This window comes from Cavia porcellus, unplaced genomic scaffold (assembly GCF_034190915.1).
Source record: "Cavia porcellus strain 051 isolate PalLab524CR breed Dunkin Hartley unplaced genomic scaffold, mCavPor4.1 scaffold_28, whole genome shotgun sequence".
In the NCBI taxonomy this organism is placed as follows: domain Eukaryota; kingdom Metazoa; phylum Chordata; class Mammalia; order Rodentia; family Caviidae; genus Cavia; species Cavia porcellus.
This window is the reverse complement of record NW_026947511.1, coordinates 40,960,495-40,979,246: the sequence shown is the minus strand read 5'-3', so window position 1 is coordinate 40,979,246 and position 18,752 is coordinate 40,960,495. Positions and strand designations below refer to the sequence as shown.

Sequence of the window (18,752 nt, the reverse complement as noted above, 5' to 3'; positions counted from 1 at the left end):
AAAGGCTGGTCTGGGACACTTAGACTTTGAAGTCAAGAAGTCCTCCTGCCATACTTTGGATCCCCTCATCCCTTGTCCTAAAACAATGCTAATGAGAGAGGGGGAAGTTTGGTTTTGTTTTTGTACTGGGGACTTATTTTTTATTTTGAGACAGGGTCTCACTGAGTCTCTCAGTTGCTCAGACTGGCCTGGAACTTGTGATCTTCCTGCTGCCTCAGCCTCTCACAACGCTTGTGCCACCAAGCTCGACTACAGGACAGATTTCTGTAGGTAGATTCTCTGCTGTGGGCCAGGGATCTAGCTCAGTGGTACAACACCTGCCTGGGAAGTGCAAGGTCCTGAGTTTGATTTCTGGGACTGGAAAAAAAAAAAAGATTCTCTGCCTTGTTCAAGACTATTAGACCATACAAATGACTAACCCTTGGCCAGGCCACAGGTCCCAGCAGTGTGTGTGTGTGTGTGTGTGTGCGTGTGTGTGTGTGTGTGTGTGTGTTCATGCCTCTCAAGCAGTGACAGTGCTGGAAGTCCCCTCTGGGGAGAAACCTGAGGCACATTATGGTCTGGCTGGCAGGCTTTTTGTTTTGTTTTGCTTTTTTATACAGCATCTTACTATGCAATTCAGACTGGTCTTGAACTCACTTTGAAGCCTTGAACTCAATCCCTCCAGTGATGGGGTTACTGGGGTGCACTATCAGTCTGGCTGGTTCAGAGGCTTAAGAATATATCCCCGGGCACGATGCCTGATGTGCCCCATGGTTTAAGTCCCTACTCTGCTGTTCTTGGAAAGAAGCAGGGAAAGGAGGGAAGTTTCCCTTTAACTTACCACAAGCACTTTGTTTTGTCTCTGACCACAGATTTGGAGAAAGTCTAGTCTATGTTTCTATATTCATATTCTCCCCCTAGAGGCATTTTGGAAAAAAAGACAAGAAACCCACTGCTCTCTCAATGACTTTCTCTATGGCAGCAAGGGAACCTTGAGCAGAATGGAGCAGAAGGTCCCACCCCTCTCTTGGGGATAATCCAGTGCAAGGGACAGGACAGAGCATGGAGTGGGGTTGGGGAGGCCTGGACAAGTGCAGGATGGAAGAGCCTCACCCACCTCTCCTTACCCACGGAGCTCTCTGCTGTCCTTAGGCCCTGGAAAGGCTGAGGACTGGGAAGGGACCCTGCAGCATACTCTCTGGGTGGCAGCTCGTATTTTATGCTTACAAAACGCTTTCACACTCACTGTGTCACTGAACAAGGCTGTATACAACCCTCCCATTTTACAAAGGAGCAAACACTAGGTGTACCCACTGCCTCTGCTGTGACAGGTCATGTGGCTTTCTCCCCCATTTCGGCTTGGGGTGTATACGTGAGAGAGACAATGCCAGTCAGTGTAGGGTACCTGGCACTTCACACAGATCCGGTGCTATCAGCCATGACATCACACACATACACTTAAATCTGCAAGGCAGATTTAAGAAATGGTTCTGTTTTCCAGTAGGTTAATTAGCCATGATCCTGTTTACAGTGGTGTATCACGTACGTGCAGACTTCTTTGCATATATAGCATGTGGGCTGATTCCAGTTCGATGGCTTTATGACTACAGGAATACTCCATCTTTCAGACCAAGAGGTTCGGGCAAAACCAAGTCACATCAAATTCTGAAAGCTTTTCCCATTTCTTTAAAAAGCTGGGTCATGCTAGGCATGCTGGCACACGTCAATAATCCCAGCATCTGGGAAGCTGAGGCAGGAGGATCACCATGAGTTCAAAGCCAGCCTGGGCTACATAGTGAGATCCTGTCTCAAAAATAAATAAAAATAAAAACTGGGATATTGTGGTCTCAGATATTAAGTAGACCATGATCTATAGCTCTGCACTGAAAATGAATTAAATTTATTAATTTACTTATTTTGTCTTTTTGAGACAGATTCTCACTATGCAGTTCAGGCTTGTCTCAAGCTCACTTTGTAGTCCAAGCTGGTCTCAAACTTGTAATGATCCTCCTGCCTCGCCTCCTGAGTGTTGGAGTTGCAGGCCAGGTTTGAAAATGAACTAAATTTAAATGACCATACTCTTTGTTTCATGGTACTTTTATAATTTTCTTATAATGCCATTCTTGGGGTTAAAAACTTAAAAGAAACATTTCCTGTACCCACAAAATTGTAGATTATTCTGTACTGAATATGCATATCTTGGGAATTTAGATAGGTTGTATTTCAACTGGCAATCTCTACACATTCACAAAATGATTTATCATCAAGCCATATGGCTCACAAAATGACTAAGAGATACAAAGATAGGAGGACAAAAATCCTAACATGTAGAGCTTTGTATCAACAAGTTGTTCATTTTATGATGTGCTGTAAAATGAAACGTTTAGTAATATCCCAAAATCAGTACAAAGTGGGTAAATACAAGGCAGGAAGGAGGCTGTGTATATAACACAGTGCCCAAACATCTAGTGTCCACAGACTTTCTTGAGGGGGATGACATTTTATTTCTCAGGCATGCAAATGTAATTTACACTATGAGAAACTAACGTGAGAAACTAGAATGAACATTTAACAACTCTAATCTGCTCAAAGACAAATTTGACAGCACTCAGGAGGCTGAGGCAGGAGGATCATTGTGAATTTGAGACCGGCCTGTGCTACAAAATGAGATCAAGGCCAGCCTGAACTACACAGCGAGACCTTGTTTCCAAAAACAAACAAAAAACAAACAAACAAACAAAATGCCAACAAAATCCAAAAAACAGAAAACGAATTTGAGCATTACAGACAACAGTGTACTAAATAAATGGTATGAAGGAGGCAATGTACAAGCGCACATGCACGCACACACATGTACACACACATGTACACACGTACACACACCCCTAGTTCTTACAACCACCCTGTACAAATGAGGAGATCGGGCAGAGAAAGCTTTCTCATGTTCACACAGTTGGTAGAGTCACAGCCTGCCTGGTCTGACGCTAAGCTAAGCCTTCAGCCTTTTGTACTCCTTGCCCCTGTCTTGAATGTGCTGGGATAACAGGGGTGCACCCCCATGCCTGCCTTCACTGCCCTTTAGAATCCTTTTTTGCCTTGGCTGCTGAGAATTAAACTCAGGACCTCATACTACTCTGCACCACTGAAGTAAATCCCCAGGCCCTCAGCTGCCCTTTAATACAGCATCAAGGACAGTGATCAGGAGAGCTGTCTCAGCTGTCCCGGGCTGGCCCAGGGGACAGCGAGCAGGACCTCGTCCCTTCTGCACCTTCCTAGATGTCCCAATGTTCATCTTGACTGGACACAGAACGCCCAGTGGCTGACAGTGTGCACAGTGCCCAGGAGGAGGCAGGAGCTCCTGGCTGGCCTTCGTCCATCAAGACCTCCTTGTTTCTGCGGGCTAAGTCATCTCTGCACAGAAGCTTCCTGCACTCCTAAGCTCACCAGTGACGAGGGTGTGGATCCTCCTGATGCCACTCAATGCTGGCTCCTGGACAGCGAGCCCAGAAGGTGTGGCCTTGGCCATCACCTTCACCTCCTGTCCTTGGAGGCTACACACTGGTCTGGGCCTTTCTGAAACCCACCAACCAAGATGTCTCTGCTCATGTGACAGCATCTCCCGAGCGGCCTCCGGCTCTGCATTCCCTGTTCATTCCATCTCTCCCCAGTGAGTTCAGAGATGAGATGCTCTTAATAACCAGACTGACCCCCTGCTGATAAAGATGTCCACCCACTCATGACCAGACACTGGCAGAGTTATGCCAAGCATTGTCCTAGGCACTTGGTGACAACCATGCCAGAGAGGTACAAAATGGCCTTAGACCTTATCTTCTGTTTCTGCCCTGTTGCAAACATGGCATGGATAGGGCCCAGAGCATTCAGAATTGGGAGGGGTTTTTTGAACCCCCAAAGTCATCTGCCCCACTGTATGGTTCTGCAGGCCCAGGGCACGGCGCTCTCTCCTCCACTGGCCGAGCTGCATCTATCTGCCCAGCAATGCTCTGTGAGCCCAGGCAAGCCTGTGCCCCTCTGGGCCTCAGGCTGCGTCCGCCCGTGAAATGGTGGAACTGATGAGTGACCCTAAGCTGTCTAGGACTTCCTGTTTCTCATACTGCTCTCAGATGCTCTTGGGGTTCAAGGGTAAGTTGTTACTTGTATCCCATTGTCCTAACTAGATATATCCTCTGGGTGGCAGGGGGCAAGAAGGCAGAGACCACCTAACATCCTTGCTGTTTATATCCATTACAAATTGCTGTTTACATTGTGGGAACACAAGCGCTTTTAGCTGACTGAACCTGAGGGGGCCATGCTGTTCTTTTAAATATTAGGCCACCCATGAGCAAAAGGTTACTCTGATATAAACGGCTGATACTTGAAGCCCGGTCACAGGCGTCCTCCATACAGAATATAGAATACAGCCATCTTTGATTTTAACAAATAGCAATGCCATTCTACCCTGCAACTTTCTATTCTAACACTTGAGTTCAAATGTAAAAATACACTGTGCATATTTGAAGCTGGGACTGATGCTGAGCTGAGAGCTCAGGCTTTGAGGCAGGAATGAGTCCATGTGCTTTTACACTTCTCCCAGTGAATTTGCATTTTGATTGCTCTGCAGTACAACAGAAGAATCGGGCTCAGGCAGCACACTCCCCAGCTGTGTGGCTGTGGCCAGCTTACTCAGGCTTAGGCTCTGTCTCAGTTTCCTACTTTGGGGGAACTGGCATTCAATGCATTGCGGTGGATTAGATGAGTCAGTGGTTATAAGCTGCCCAGACAATGGTGGCACTTAGCAGGTACTACTTAAGTATCTGCTAAAGAAAATAACCTATGTGCTAACATCATGCAGGGAATGACACCATAAATGCAAATATTCATGAATGTGAACACTTCTGTAGGTGGGGCAGAGGGCAGAGTTCAGTAATTAGTTGTAGGCAATGATGTCTACCCTGAATGTCCAGAATGTTTCTCACAAAGTGTGACAAGGACACTTCTCTTCGGATACAGAGAGGAGGGAGAGGAGGACAAGGCTAACCATGAGTGACAATAATTACTAAAACCATACCAGAACTATCAGAGACTATTTCCATCTTAGGGTTTTAGTGTGCACTTCACATGCAGGTAACTTGTGATCGTCTGCTACCGCAGGAAGTTAAGATGGGCTGCCTGGGGATGCAGGCCCTGGGGATATCTGCATGCCGCTCACCAAGTCCTCAGGGACTGAGGTCCTATTGTTCAAGTTTTAGAGAGACTTTAGCACCCCTAGGGTGCCAGGTGTGACGGTACATGCCTCTAATCCCAGTACTCAGGAAGCTGAGGCAGGAGGACTGCCATGAGTTCAAGGCCAGCCTGGACTACGTAGTGGGTTCAAGGCCAGCCTGAATTATAAAGCAAGACGCTGTCTCAAAACCAAAACCAAACTCAAAACCAAATCCAATAAATACAAAAAACCCTCAGATGCCTGTATCTTTCTAAGGGATGCTGTGATCACCAGAATCTATTCCAAGCATCAGGTCACCTGCTTAAAAATCAACCAAGTAGAGTCTGGGACCATCCTGATTTCACTCTCCTGGCTCCCATCTGCCATTTGTCACGTGTGTCACTAATCACTGTGCTACAAGTCTAACCCAAGTACACTTCCACTTGCAACAGGAAGTCAAGACTTGAGTCCTACAGGGAGCAGGACTTCAGTCCTCCTCACATCAGCCACCTGGCTACCTCTAGCAAAGCCAAATCAAAACTAGCCAATCACTAACCCAGGTGTGGTGGGGTGGAGCCAGCACAAGCAAAAAGTCAGTGGCTGCACTCACCATGCAGTCTTCAATGATTTCTGCCAGGCGTGTGCGGTGTTTCCGCCCTAACCGCATAATCTTCTTCCACGTGTAGTAGTACTCCACGCACTGAGCCACTGTCTTGGACTTCACCTGTAGGAGAGGCTCGCAGGATTAGCTCTGGCAGTAGGCAGAGTAAGCTCCTTGGAATATTTAATTTTCAACAGTGGTAACAGGTGTGTAAACTGTCTGTTAAAAAGGGGGTACAATAAAAAGCCTCCATCCCACCTCGTTCTCACTCTTTATAGCTCCACCTATTAATTCTTTGGGTATCATTCCTTTTGTGTGTATGTTACTGGGAATTAAACTCAGGATCTTTGCTTGGAATACATCCTCAGCTCTTTTTTTGAGATAGGGTCTCACTAAATTGCTAAACCGCCTGGCTGGACTTGAATTTACATTTCTCCTGTTTCAACTTCGTAAGTGCTGGATTACGGGCATGCACCACCGTGCCCAGCTGCAGAATTTCTTTAGGCGCATATCAGCATGCACAAATCTCTACTTCTCCTCACACCATCTTTCTTCACAAGCTGCAGCAAGTACACAATAGTTTTGCAACTTGATTTTTTGTCATGATTGAGCTGGAGTTTTGTTTGTCACCAACCCACAGAGCACTTCCTCAGTTTTTAATTCCCGAAAGCAGCTGCCTTTTCATTTGTTGTGTTTGCCTGTGCTTGGCTTTCTGATGTCACCTACAGAATCTATTTATGAGCAGTGTTCCTCAGTAATAGAACAGGAATATAAGGCAAAAGTTACAGTGCCAGGGCTTACTTAGCTTTTGCAGAAAACAAGCCTTGTTCATCCCCAAAGAGGCAAAGATAGCACTTCAAAAGTGTTTCAGATGCGGGATATTTTTGGGTTTTGGAATATCTATACAGACTGTACTGGCTGAGCAACTCTAATCTGAAAAGCTCCAAAATCTTTGGAGCATTTTGGATGCTAGGTTTTGGGTTAGGGATGTACATTCCTTTGTTTAGTTCCTGTATCCCTGCTCAGGAGAGGTTTCTATTGGTTCCCTGGGGGCCGAAATGTGGTCATCTTCCTGGCAAGATGAGAAGGGAACCACCAGAAGTCCTGCCTTCTGTAGTACCCCCAACACCTGGAATTTTTACACCAGATTTACCCTAGGAGTGAGGACGTTGCCCCAGAGTGCCCTTGCTCAGACATCTGCATTGCCTGGAACATGACTTTATCATGGCCCCCAGGTGTTGGGCCTTCAAGGCATGAGGTGGGGAGCAGGTGGTTGGATGTGGTTTGTTCTCCAAAGGTCCATTAGCCTGATCTTTGGGGGTGCTAGGAGAAGGTGTGGAGATCTTCAGGTCACTGAGGACACTGCCCTGGGAGGGACTAAGGTGGCTCTCCAGACAGCAGTTTGTTTTGAGAGTGAGCCAGGTCCCTGAAGAGCTCTGTCTCAGGGTACAACCTCTCACTTCTGCATATTCTCCTGCCACTGGGCCCTCATTAGAGGCTGCAGCAAAGACTGCCTGATCAAACTGTGAGCCAAAGAAACCTTTTTCTTTACAAAGTTACCCAGCCTTGAGTATGATATTGCGTTAATGAAAAGTTGATAAACACACCAGGTTGAGCCTGGGGAAAAGGTGACTCAAGTAAGGTCAGCATTGCTGGGTGTGGAGGGCACAGAGACAGGGAAAGGCAGGAGCAGAGGCAGGGCTACAGGTGGAGGCAAGTCAGATCCACCGATTTCTGCTGCTCATCTGGGCTAGGCCTTGGATTAGCAGCAGGAGACACACTGCCCTGGAACACCACTGGGGACCAACCGGCTGCCATGGAAGTTGTCCCTATGACTGTTCTTCATATACTGCACATTCTGAATTATCCTTCATAATCGATATGGTGCCATCATGTATCAGCTTGGTGAGATACTCTGAGTATTTTAACTTTTTAGTCTACACCACCTCTCAGCCAATTAAAGCCTATTAATTTTATTATTTCCCATACACAGTATGGTTTATCTATAGGAAAGTTTTATTTTGTAGCAAAATGCTATACACAAAAGAAAGTGTTCATATTATTACTGTCATTATGATTAGGGGCCTAATTCTAGAAACCTTGCTATAGGATGGGGGGAGGTCATGCGTCCTCCCCTTCACAATTTCCCAGAAAAGTTCTGTCAAAAACATGATCGATCTGTCAAATATACATGATATAAATTATGCAAATTATGAACTAGAAGCCCCAGCTTTAGCTCTTCTAAAGCTCTAGTTATTCTGACAGAATTATGAATTATACATTTTTATTAAGATAGAAATCCCCAACACTATAGCATCCAAATAATCTATGTCTTCTTTGCCTCCCTCATTTCCCCCTACCCCCAGACACTGGGGCCACTCCCATAACAACCACGACCCTTCACCAGTGAGGGCAGAGAAAGCCTTTTGGTGAGGATGTGAAACTAAGTCCCAAGACTTTCAAGATACACAATTTTTCAAATTTAACTTCAAGTGAGCAATAGGAGAAATCATACTTACCATCTTCTGTACAAAAATAAAGTCTTTGTTGTAAGTGGCTAGTGCTTTATTAAACAGTTTTCTTTCTAAGGAGGTCCACTTGTCCGAACCTACAATGAAACACAAACTTCATAAGAACAGCTCCCCACACCTAATTGCTGATTTGTTTAGTTAAAGCCACAAAATACAACTTGTCTAGCAAGCGATGGAAGAGAACTTTGGGGTGAGAAACAAGCAAGTGCAAAGAATCAAGAAAGACATGATGCTCCTTACACACTCATTCATTCAACACATTTCCACTAGGAGTCTACTATAGGCAAGAGCTAGGCCAGGAAAGAGCTCACATTTGAAGTGCTCCCTATACGTCACATTCTAAGAGATTTAGGTTCTACTAAACAACCTTGTAAGACTGGTACTGTAATTTCCCATTTTATAGTGCATGGTGGTCTTCTAAGAACAAAGTCCAGGTTGGCTCAGATACAGGGTTTCAGCAGAAGGAAGCAAATGAGTCTGGAAGGTACTTTTGTAGTCTCCCCCGTCCCCAATACTAAAGATTGAGTCCAGGGCTCTTGCACGGAGGTTCTACCCCATTCCCTCTTAACTTTCTTATTCTGAAACAAGGTCTAAGTTGGTAAACTGCCCAGGGTGGGCTTGAATTTGTGATCTTCCTGCCTCAGATTTCTAACGTGCCGGGATTACAGGCATGCTGGGGGGATCAGTTTTTAACAGATGTGCACACTGATGAGGGGAGAGGTTCTGCACCACTGGGATAGCGTGTCTACTGTTCTGGTGAAATGATATTCATGTGTCTTCCCTCCATACAAGGAAGAAGGACACCCAGGAGACAAATGCCAGGGCTTATATGGAGCAAGACACATCTGCATCTAAAGGGCACCTATAATTGGGATATGATCTGAATGGATCCTCTTAGCCCTCTCGTATTAGAAGTGCAGTCCAACATGGCAATACTAAGTGAAAAAACTTTTAAGAGGTGGGGCCCAATCAGAGATCACAACTGGCCCTCTTCAGTCACTCTGCGGCTTCCTATCTCCTCTGATTTCTCCCTTTTGCATTCACTTCCACCAGGACTCCACTGCTATGTTGTGATGCAGCCAAGGTTTCCTGCCAGAGGCCAGCTTCCTCGACAGAGCAGAGTCTCGGACTTTCGGCATCCAAAACTATGAGCTACGTAAACCTCTCTTTATAAAGCCCCAAGACTTGGCTATTTCATGATAGCAATACAAAACTAATGCAGGGCTCCTATTTTAAGGTTCAGCTACTGTGAGCTCAAAAATCTAAGCTCCACTCTTGTAGCTTGCTGAACTCTGCACATCTGATTCCTCAGATGGCACATGGCCGGGCCTTGGCATTCACCAGCTTCTCAGAGATTGAGCCCTGATCCACAGCATCTTCTCTCCTCTCCAGGGCAGGTCTGAGGTTTCCATTTCACCACAGTCAGGCGAAGGGCTGAAGTACAGGGAACCTAAGTGGCTCTTCCCTTGGCAGATTCAGGTAGACATCAGTAAAATCCGTCTGTAGAGGGACAGAGCTCCTGAAGCTGCTGGCAGACATCCTAGCATCCATGACAGAGTATGTAGTTCAGTGATGTAAACTCAGATTTCTGAGTTTTTATTTGCAAGTTTATCTTTTTTTAAAAGTCTTTTTTTTTTTTTTGGTACCAAACTCACGACTTTGCATTTGCCAGGCAGGCACTTATATCACTGAGCTAATACCACTTATGCCACTGCGGCTCTAAAAGTCCTTTTTATTTTTAGAAGAAATGCAGCTTTGCAGAGAATGCTCAGCAGAAGGAAGCATCTTCCACAAGTCTGGAGGGCTGGCCTCTGGCAGAACAAACCACAGCAGGGGGGATGAGGGGCTGGGAGTTTGGAGTGGCCCTCAGTTATAGCTCAGATGGGACATCAGAAGACACTGTGTGACAAAAACCTTCCACTAGATCACTGAGTATTCTTTCCAACTTTCCCCAGACTGTGTCTCCTATATTGGTGCAGCTTTATAGGGCTACCTTATCTCTTCCTTCCAACCATGCCAGGCTTGCCACCTGACTGCTGGCCCAAAGAGTAGCTCAGTCAAGTTCCAGGGTCTGCCAACTTCGTGCAGGTACATCCCTTTGTCATTTCCATGTGGTTCACCAGCCATAACCATACAGAAAGTGAATTAACTTGCTGGCCTAGATGTATGGAAGATTCTCAAATCTCATGGGGGAAGGAGACTTGTGGTGGTTTTGGGGTGCTGCTCTGATGGCATCTTCCGCTTCCCAGGGTGTGTTCTCTGCACACCTTCAGAGGGGTGGGCAGCACATTCCCCATCCACTCTGTGCCGTCCTCTCTCTCTGAGGCTGCAGGCCTGGTACACAGAGCTCGTGCTGGAGAGGAAGAGATCACCCTCTGTGGAGTTCTGCAGGCTTTGCATGACAAGTGACAACACTCTGTTCAGGTGTGTCCAACAGAGTCCATGGAGTGAAAGGTAGATGCTAGGTGAGATGCTAGATCTTTCTCACTCTCCCTGGAGCTGGCCTCCTGTCTCAGGCTGCTCATAGGAGCTGAGACCCCACCCTTGGGCTGCTGGACTCAATTCTTTTTTTTTTTTTTTGGTACCGGGGTTTGAACTCATGACCTCATGCTTGCCAGGCAGGCGCTTATGCCGCTGAGCTAAATCCCCGGCCCCTGGACTCAATTCTTAAGCTGGATCCTAGCACAGATCAGTGACATTGGAATGTGCCTTCCCACTGTACTATGATAAAAGGGTGATGGGAGTCAGGTGACCTTAGGCTGTGAATGTGGTTCTCCCATCTACACCTTCTGTGACTGCAGGCAAGTCACATCTCTGAGTTTCCTCACCTGTAACACAGAGACAGTGGCTCAGCAGATGCTCTGGATCTTTTCTGGCCACTTGGACAGCCAATCCCAAATCAGTCCAGGGCTTTGGACCACACACTGCCCCTCTGATGTGAGCCCAGCAGCCCCTGTGAAGCCAGCTGGCTCATGCGCCTGCTCTCAGTTTCAACCCCTCGGCGACTCCAGTGCCAAGGACATTCTCAGGCGCCTCTTTCCTGAAGGCTGTCAGACAGGGCACTCACTTCTCCCACTCTCAGACAAGCTTCTACCCCAGCTCTCTGGTTCTGCATCTTGGACAAAATCCAGCATAAAATGCAAAACCAAGGCAGGGGGTGGGCACAAATCCTCCCCTCTCCTTCTGTCCTCCCTCTGCCCTTCCTTTCTGGGTAAGATCCCTGCTGCCCACTCAGCAGGCATGCGGGGTCGGTGGGCTGACAGCCCCCCAGCCTCATTTGTTCCACCTGGGATTCCTGGCTATTGGGCTATTATCAGCAGGGGCCCCTAACAAGCCGATTAAGGCTAATGACAAAGAGCCTAATTAACTGGATGAAACTGGTGCTGGAACAGTATCCAGAGGAAAAATGCTCTGTGCTTCAGTTGCTGGGAAACAGGCTCCGGACTGTGGCTAATTTGGGGGCAATCTACAGTGAACTCAAGCAATTAAAAAGAGACATGGAAGGGGGACAGAAAAGTTTGGGCACAATATCTTTTAAAAAACCTTTCTGTGCTCTTTTCAGAATTACAAAAAAAAAAAAAAAAACCTCAAACTTTTATTAATGTTACTGTTGTAGTTACCCCAGAAAGACAGGTTCATTACAGAAAAATGAGGGCTGCTTCTGAACCAGATCTTCATTTCCAAAGAGGATTTTCCAGAGTGGGTGGAAGTTGAGTAAGTCTTTTGGAGGTGCAGAGTGAAACAGGTTGCTACCAAACTTACCTCTGGGCAGAAAGAGGGGAGGCCTAAATCTAAGGTCGTATTTTGAGCTCGTCTACTAAATTTTTTTTTAAACAAGAGCTATGTCAAGCAAGGCAAGAGAGCAACAAACCAGTGTCTAGCTAAAGCGGGGCCACGAGTGACTAGAAAGTGAAAGCATAGCTGTGCTCCTTGCCAAGTACTCTCGAGTATGGAGCTCGGTCCCCTCATCATACCAGGGCAGCTTCCAAGGCAGAGACCAGGCCTCCCCCATGGAATAGGTGCTTGCTTTAGGGTCTCCTCAGCTCCAAGACTTTAGGGCGGCATTTCAGGACCCACTGAGAGCCTTGGCTGTCTCTGCTGAGCCCTTGCCAAGAAGCCAGGGTCAAATCTAACACCCCTCACTTTGTGCCCACCTGCAGAATGATCAGTTCAGAAACCGAGGTTGCCAAAAGTTGTCCAATCACAAGGAGGAACGTCCCCACCCTGACCACCCTTGCTCTACCCTTCCCCAGTCAGTGCAGGTGCGAGCCAGGACTCATGGCAGGGAACCACAAGCCACACAGGGGCAAGAGAACCGAGTGCAGGGAGCCACCGAGGCAGCACCCTTCTCTGATTTGTACAGGGCCCACAGGGCCTGGACAAGCAGCCCTCAGATCTGGAAGTTGCCCATGCACTGATCCTTCATCCCCCTAGCATGTCTCTTCTGGGTCCCAACATCTGTCACTTTCCTTTTCCTGTGGAATTGCTTGGGCTGCAGTGAGGAGGTAATGAGTACAAGGAGGTGGCTCCTAGAGGCCTGGGTCTCTGTCCCATCATGCCTCAGTCCCTCTCCCTGAGCCCAGTCTGCTACCCTTGCTCCAGGGCAGAGATATGCCCAGCAGATCTGACCTCTTTTTCTAGGCAACTGGCAGCATAAGGTGCCATCTCAGGGCCATGAGGTGGCAGTGATACCAGCCACAGCCACAGAACCAGAAGCCCAAGGAGTCTCAGAAGTCACATTACAGTGAGGTTGGAACTGAGTGGACGGTCCTACTGGAGCTCCTGTTGGATCCTAACAGAGTGACCAAGGCAGGCTGGGGCCATGACAGGTGGGGTTCACTGACACCCAGGATCCTAATAAGTGAGTCAGGGGGCAATAGCTGATGGCCTGGACTCGCGCCGGGGTAAACTGTTGCCTTCCCTGTAGCTTGGAGGGGATCTGTTAAGAGCATGAAGTTGGGCCAGACTTTGAGACCAGTGACCTCTGTCCTTTCTGCTCACAATTCTAGAAGATTCTTGGGAACCTTATCTGGACTTGCTTTTTGGAGAAGGCAAAATGACTGGAAGGCATATGTGAACATTCTTTTCCTGGAGGTGCTAACTCCACATCTCAGCTCTACCTCTGATCTCCCAGGGCTGAAATGATTCCAGAAAGCAAGAGTCTTTCTCTTGCCTGGGAGGAAGAGGGCCAGAGATGGGCAAGGGATTAGCTAAGAATGCTGAACCTCCAAAGACCAACTGACCTCTTTTTGGTTTTTTGAGACAGGGTCTCGAGATCCTCCTGTTCCTGAGTGCTACGATTACAGGCATGCACCACCATGCCTGGCCAATTTACTTTAGCACAGTTTAGGATCGTCTTGTTTCAAAGTTCTTGGCAATAGATTGGTGTTTCTGTTTTGCTTCTAATCCATAGCTCTTCAGTCCTATTCATATTATAAAGCAAATAAAAATAATCTACTTGTTTGGTACAATGAAAGAACTAAGGAAAATGGTCCCAGATGAAGCTGTTCATAGCTGGGTGTGACTAGCCCCAAGGTTCTGGCCACTCCAGCCACCCCATCACATAGGCCACGGTTGCAATGTTGCTTTTTGCCAACTCACTGTCCTGACCACTATGCAAAACACTTGGGGTGGGGATGGGCAGCTGGTCAGATTTAATGGGCAGCAGATGATGCTGGGAATTGAGAGAGGATGCAAATGCATCCATGGCAGATTAAAGAGAGCTCCCACATCTTCCTACTCACTCTTGGGACAAACCCAAGCAGGAAACAATGGAGAGACTACGTTACATAACTGTTGCCTCCTTTAGGACATGGTCCAAAGGTTGATTTTTTATTCCATTGTCCATTCTGTGCTTGCCTAGTTCTAGTTACTGAAAGTGACCCAAAGATAGACAGCCCTGGGTGTGCTATGCTTGTTGAGTGGCTTCAAGGCCTTTTTACTGGTGGTGACAGGCAGGAAAACTCACTTCTGAGTGAAGAGGAGCATGCTGAATGAGGCAAGGGGTGATCTATAAAGAAGCTCTCACCTTTGGCCACATCTAACACCTACACAGGGAGCAGATCCAGCACCTACCTAGGCAGGATCTGCCTAAGGCACCAAAGAAACCCTCCAGTGATTAAAAGTCAAGGGGCACTGAAGGATTCAGCTCCTCTGAAACAGAGAACCCAGCAGGACTCGGAATGGACAGCTCAGTAGAGTTAATGGAAATGAAACAGTGACCTCGGCTGCATTTGTCCCTTCTCAGGCTCCCCAACCTGCTTCCTTCTCTCTTCACACTTCTTACTCTTCTCAAACCTCAAAGATGCCTTCCGCTTCCCTCTTACTGGTACTGCTACCATAATCTACATGCTCACCAGATCCTCATATGTGAAGTCTTTCTCCTGCTCTCAGAATGAGTCACCATTTAATAATTGCATCTGTAGACTACAAGTTGCAGGCAGAATACTGTCCAGGTCCATATAGCCACTGCTACAGCTCAATGGTAAAGTATTTGCTTTGTATACACAACTGGATAGATGAATACCAATAGCTGGCAGGATGTGCCATGCATTGGGCTCCATATGCTACCTATCATCTTCACAAAATCCCTGAAATCGATGGGATACAAGCCTTATTTCACAGTGAAAAAAAAAAGTAAAATCAAGGCTACAGAAGGCCAGTAGGTGTAGTCAAGACCCAAACCCGCCTCTACCGTTGCCAGAGACATGGGAGCTGCTCACTGCTGTCACGGTGTTGTACCCTGTGTGCTTTCCTCAGTGTGCAGGTCTCGCCACCGCTTCCCCAGGCACATCCGCTATCACCCAGGCCTTGGCACACCCATGAGGGCAGGAGCTCCCCAGACAAATGCCCAACCGTCATACAGCAATGGACAGGAATGTGCCCACCAGCTATGTCCTCCCTTAAGTGGCTTTGGTCACAAGTGATGATTAGGACCGAACCCGTGTTGTCTGTTATTGAGAAGAAACACAGCCATACATACAAGCAGCCTGCCCTCAAGTAACAAGCATAAGGACACCTGGCAACCTACCGGCATAGTGGTAATTTGCTAAAGGATGACACTTTAACCTGACTGGTTTCTCCAGCAGCAGCATTTCCAGAGTTGCCTATAGATCCAGAAGAGAGAAAAAAAAAAGTGTCAGTAAGAGGGCTGTGTGTCCTAGGGAGACCATCGATCCAAAGGGGAAATCCTGGGGGCTGAGGCACTGGGAAGAAAGCCAGATGGAGATTTAGGTCCTAATTTAGGCTTCCTTTCAGTTCAGCACACCCTCCCTAGCCCATGCCTGAAGTCAGGTGATTAGGTCAGTGAAAAACGCAGGTGGTGACTGAGATCTGACTCCTTGTAAGGGTCACTCCTGACTGTCAGCCTGACTGGATGGAAAACAAACACCTAGAAAAGTAGTAAAGGACAATTTCGGTTGTGTCTTTGAGGGTGGTCTCAGAGATGACTGGCACATGGGACAGCAAGTGGATGGGGAAGAGCTGCCTTAAATGTGGGTGGCACCATCCAATAGAGTGAGGGCCTAGATGGAACAAAAGCAGGAGAAAGCTCATAGGACAGGCTCTCTGGTCTTCCTCTGCTTCCAGTGGTCATGAGTGAGCGGCTTTGCCCTCTGGCACCTTTCCACCATGATCACCTCATCTCAGGCCCAGAAAGGCTACAGTCAGCTGACCAGGACCTGGAACTTCACACTGAGCCAAAGTAAATCTTTCTTCCTTTAGGTTCAACTGTTCTGTAACAGTGGTGACTCTTAACACCCTCCTTCCTTGACGAGGGCTCACCAGCCACAGACAGAGGTGCAGCCTCCTCTGAGTGGAGGCTGAGTCCTTGGGGAAGGAATCCAAGGAACGACTGGGTGATTCAGAACTGTTTTACAGAAAAATTATGTCTCATTACAATTGAATGTAAACAGCTGTGTTAGTAATAACTCCACCACACCCTGTCCTTCCACACAGCCCAAATTAACCCTTTCATATATGCCTCCTTCAGCTACCCTGGATTTTTTTTTTGTCTTTTTCGTTTTTATCGGTACCAGGGATCGAACTCACGACTGCCTGCTTGCACGGCAGGCACTTATGCCACTGAGCTAAATTCCCAGCCCCTACCCTGGATTTTTAAAAAATGCTCCAGATAAAAGTTCAGCAGTAGGCTGGGGATATAGCTCAGTGGCACAAGTGCCTGCCTGACAAGCATGAGATCCTAAATTCAATCCTCTGTACAGAAAAAAAAAAAAAAAAAAAAAAGAATTGAGCAGTAGACTGTTTGGAGACACAGCAAGGCCAAGAATCTAATCTGGCTACTTCAACTGTGGTCCACAGACCTGTAGAGCCAGCATCCCCCGGGAGCCAATTAGAAATGTAGATTCTTTTTTTTTTTTTTGGTCTTTTTCCTTTTTATCAGTACCAGGGATCGAACCCACGACTGCCTGCTTGCAAGGCAGGCGCTTATGCCGCTGAGCTAAATCCCCAGCCCCCTAGAAATGTAGATTCTTAAAGACAGAAAACAAAATGGATGGTCAGGGACATAGCTCAACAGCACAGCAAGTGCCTGTCTGGCAAGCGTGAGGTCATAAGTTTGATCCCTAGTACAAAAAAAAAAAAAGTAGATTCTTGATCCCACCCACATCTGCTGAATTTGAAGGAGTCTTTGTAACAGATCTCCTAGCTGACTGTGCACATTAAAAGTCTGAGAAATGCTATTCTGCAACAGTGATTTCCAACACTTCAGAGATGTTCTGTAACATTCTGGATGATATCTGAAGAATACTGAAGTATTGGACCGACTGTTTATCTTCACAAAATCTAAAAACAGGAAGCTGGATCTAGTACCAGCACAAAGGGGAAACTGAGATTAGTCATGGAGTGATCTGGCCAGAAGTTCAGGCTAAGCAGGCCAAATGGTTAGCTGCTGTGGTTCTGCAAAGATGGTACCAAGGCTCTGGTTTGGGGACATTTGCAGAACTGTGTTAAAATGGAACCAGAGATAAATACTTCATCTGCGTTAGACGAGCTCTATAGACACCCAGCTCCGGTTTATTTCCATAGTGGGGCGAACCATTAGTAGTGTGCTAAGCTACTTTAGGCCAACTGTTGTTTCAGGAAAGCCTTCTACCTCCATCACTGGACACTCAAAAGAAAAAGAACTAATTTACTGGGACAGGTATGTCCACAGTTGTAACTCAGGACAAGGTAAGTAAAGATGAGTCCAACTGGAGATGCCTTTCTGTAGGCTGCTAAGTCTTGACCTACATGTTAAAATGATCAAAAACATGGCAGGTCCTGACCAGTCCTGGACTTCAGGAATTGGCTGAATGGTGCATGGATTGGTACAGACACTTGGGAATCCATTGTACTGGATTCTGGAGTGAAGAGTATGGACCCACCAGGAAGCTTCCTTTTCGGGGTTCCTTACCATCACATCACCTCTGGCCTCGAAGAGAGAGTGCAAAGCAAATTCAAAATTGGTTCCTCCACCTGGCAATGCACTTGAACAGCACAAATTTAGAAGATTCTCCACTGTTGGGAACAAGGAGAAGCCACTGCATCAGAAAGAGCTTGGAATAATGGAAAACAACACTCGTCCTGGAGCCAGAGGTCCCAGGGAGAGAAGCAAATCTTGTCCATCTACCTTCTCCCGTGTGCCAATACCTTGTTGCTGGAGGTCTTGATTTTCCAGCTCTGGTAAAGGTTTCCATACTAGTGTGGCTTTGTGTGTGTCCTGGGCCAGAGCAGAGGCATCCTGGAGTTCTGGGATCTCTGCTTGGAATCGCAAGCCAATGTTGATGCGTCTTTAAAACAAAAAGAAAAACAACTGAGTGATCTCCAATTTGATTGCCTAGGCCAAGGGCAACTGTCAGGAACTTGCAAAAGGAGGAAAATAGTTCCTTCTTAAGAACACAGGGGCATTTCCTCACAGTGTGACCCTAAGATTCCAGGCACAGGATTTTCACTTAGATAAGGAATCACTCTAAGTCTGGGGGAAATGTTGCGGGGAGCAGCCTGCTTGGGCCTTTCTGTAGCCGGTGTGGACAGCTGGCTAATTCCAGAAGAACAGCTGTCCAGAGCAGGGCCCCGTAAAGTGGAGGAGGACAAGTATGAAGTGTTTACTTTTATCCTTTCACATACATTATCCCATCAGTTTCACAAAGATCTATGATGTAAAGAAGGTAGCAAATTATTCCCATTTAACAGGAGTCAACTAAAGTCCAGAAGATTAGCTCAATAGAGATAAAAAATAAGATGGTTTCACAGTTCAGGTCTTCTGATTCCCACCCTTTTTCAGACAGTCTCACTATGTAGTGCAGACGGGCCTCTAACTTGTGGTAATGCTCCTGCTTCAGCCTCCCAAAGGCAGGAGTTACACGTATGTACCACTATGCCTGGAATAGTTTTCTGACTCATGAATCAGTATACACAGCACTCTGCCACACAGCCCTTT

General features: G+C 46.9%; 1 protein-coding gene across 21 annotated transcripts in view; it reads right to left on the bottom strand.

The window, feature by feature from the left end:
• Trerf1 (transcriptional regulating factor 1) overlaps nucleotides 1-18,752 on the bottom strand; it is a 183,690-nt gene that overhangs the window by 10,753 nt on the left and 154,185 nt on the right. For all 21 annotated transcript variants that reach the window (XM_063238853.1, XM_063238861.1, XM_063238863.1 and 18 more), the window contains 5 exons: nucleotides 17,963-18,102; nucleotides 17,727-17,830; nucleotides 15,345-15,420; nucleotides 8,303-8,391; nucleotides 5,793-5,906 (listed from right to left, as the gene is read on the bottom strand). In XM_063238853.1, the coding sequence (XP_063094923.1) occupies nucleotides 5,793-5,906; nucleotides 8,303-8,391; nucleotides 15,345-15,420; nucleotides 17,727-17,830; nucleotides 17,963-18,102 (523 nt within the window). The remainder of the gene's footprint in view (nucleotides 1-5,792; nucleotides 5,907-8,302; nucleotides 8,392-15,344; nucleotides 15,421-17,726; nucleotides 17,831-17,962; nucleotides 18,103-18,752) is intronic.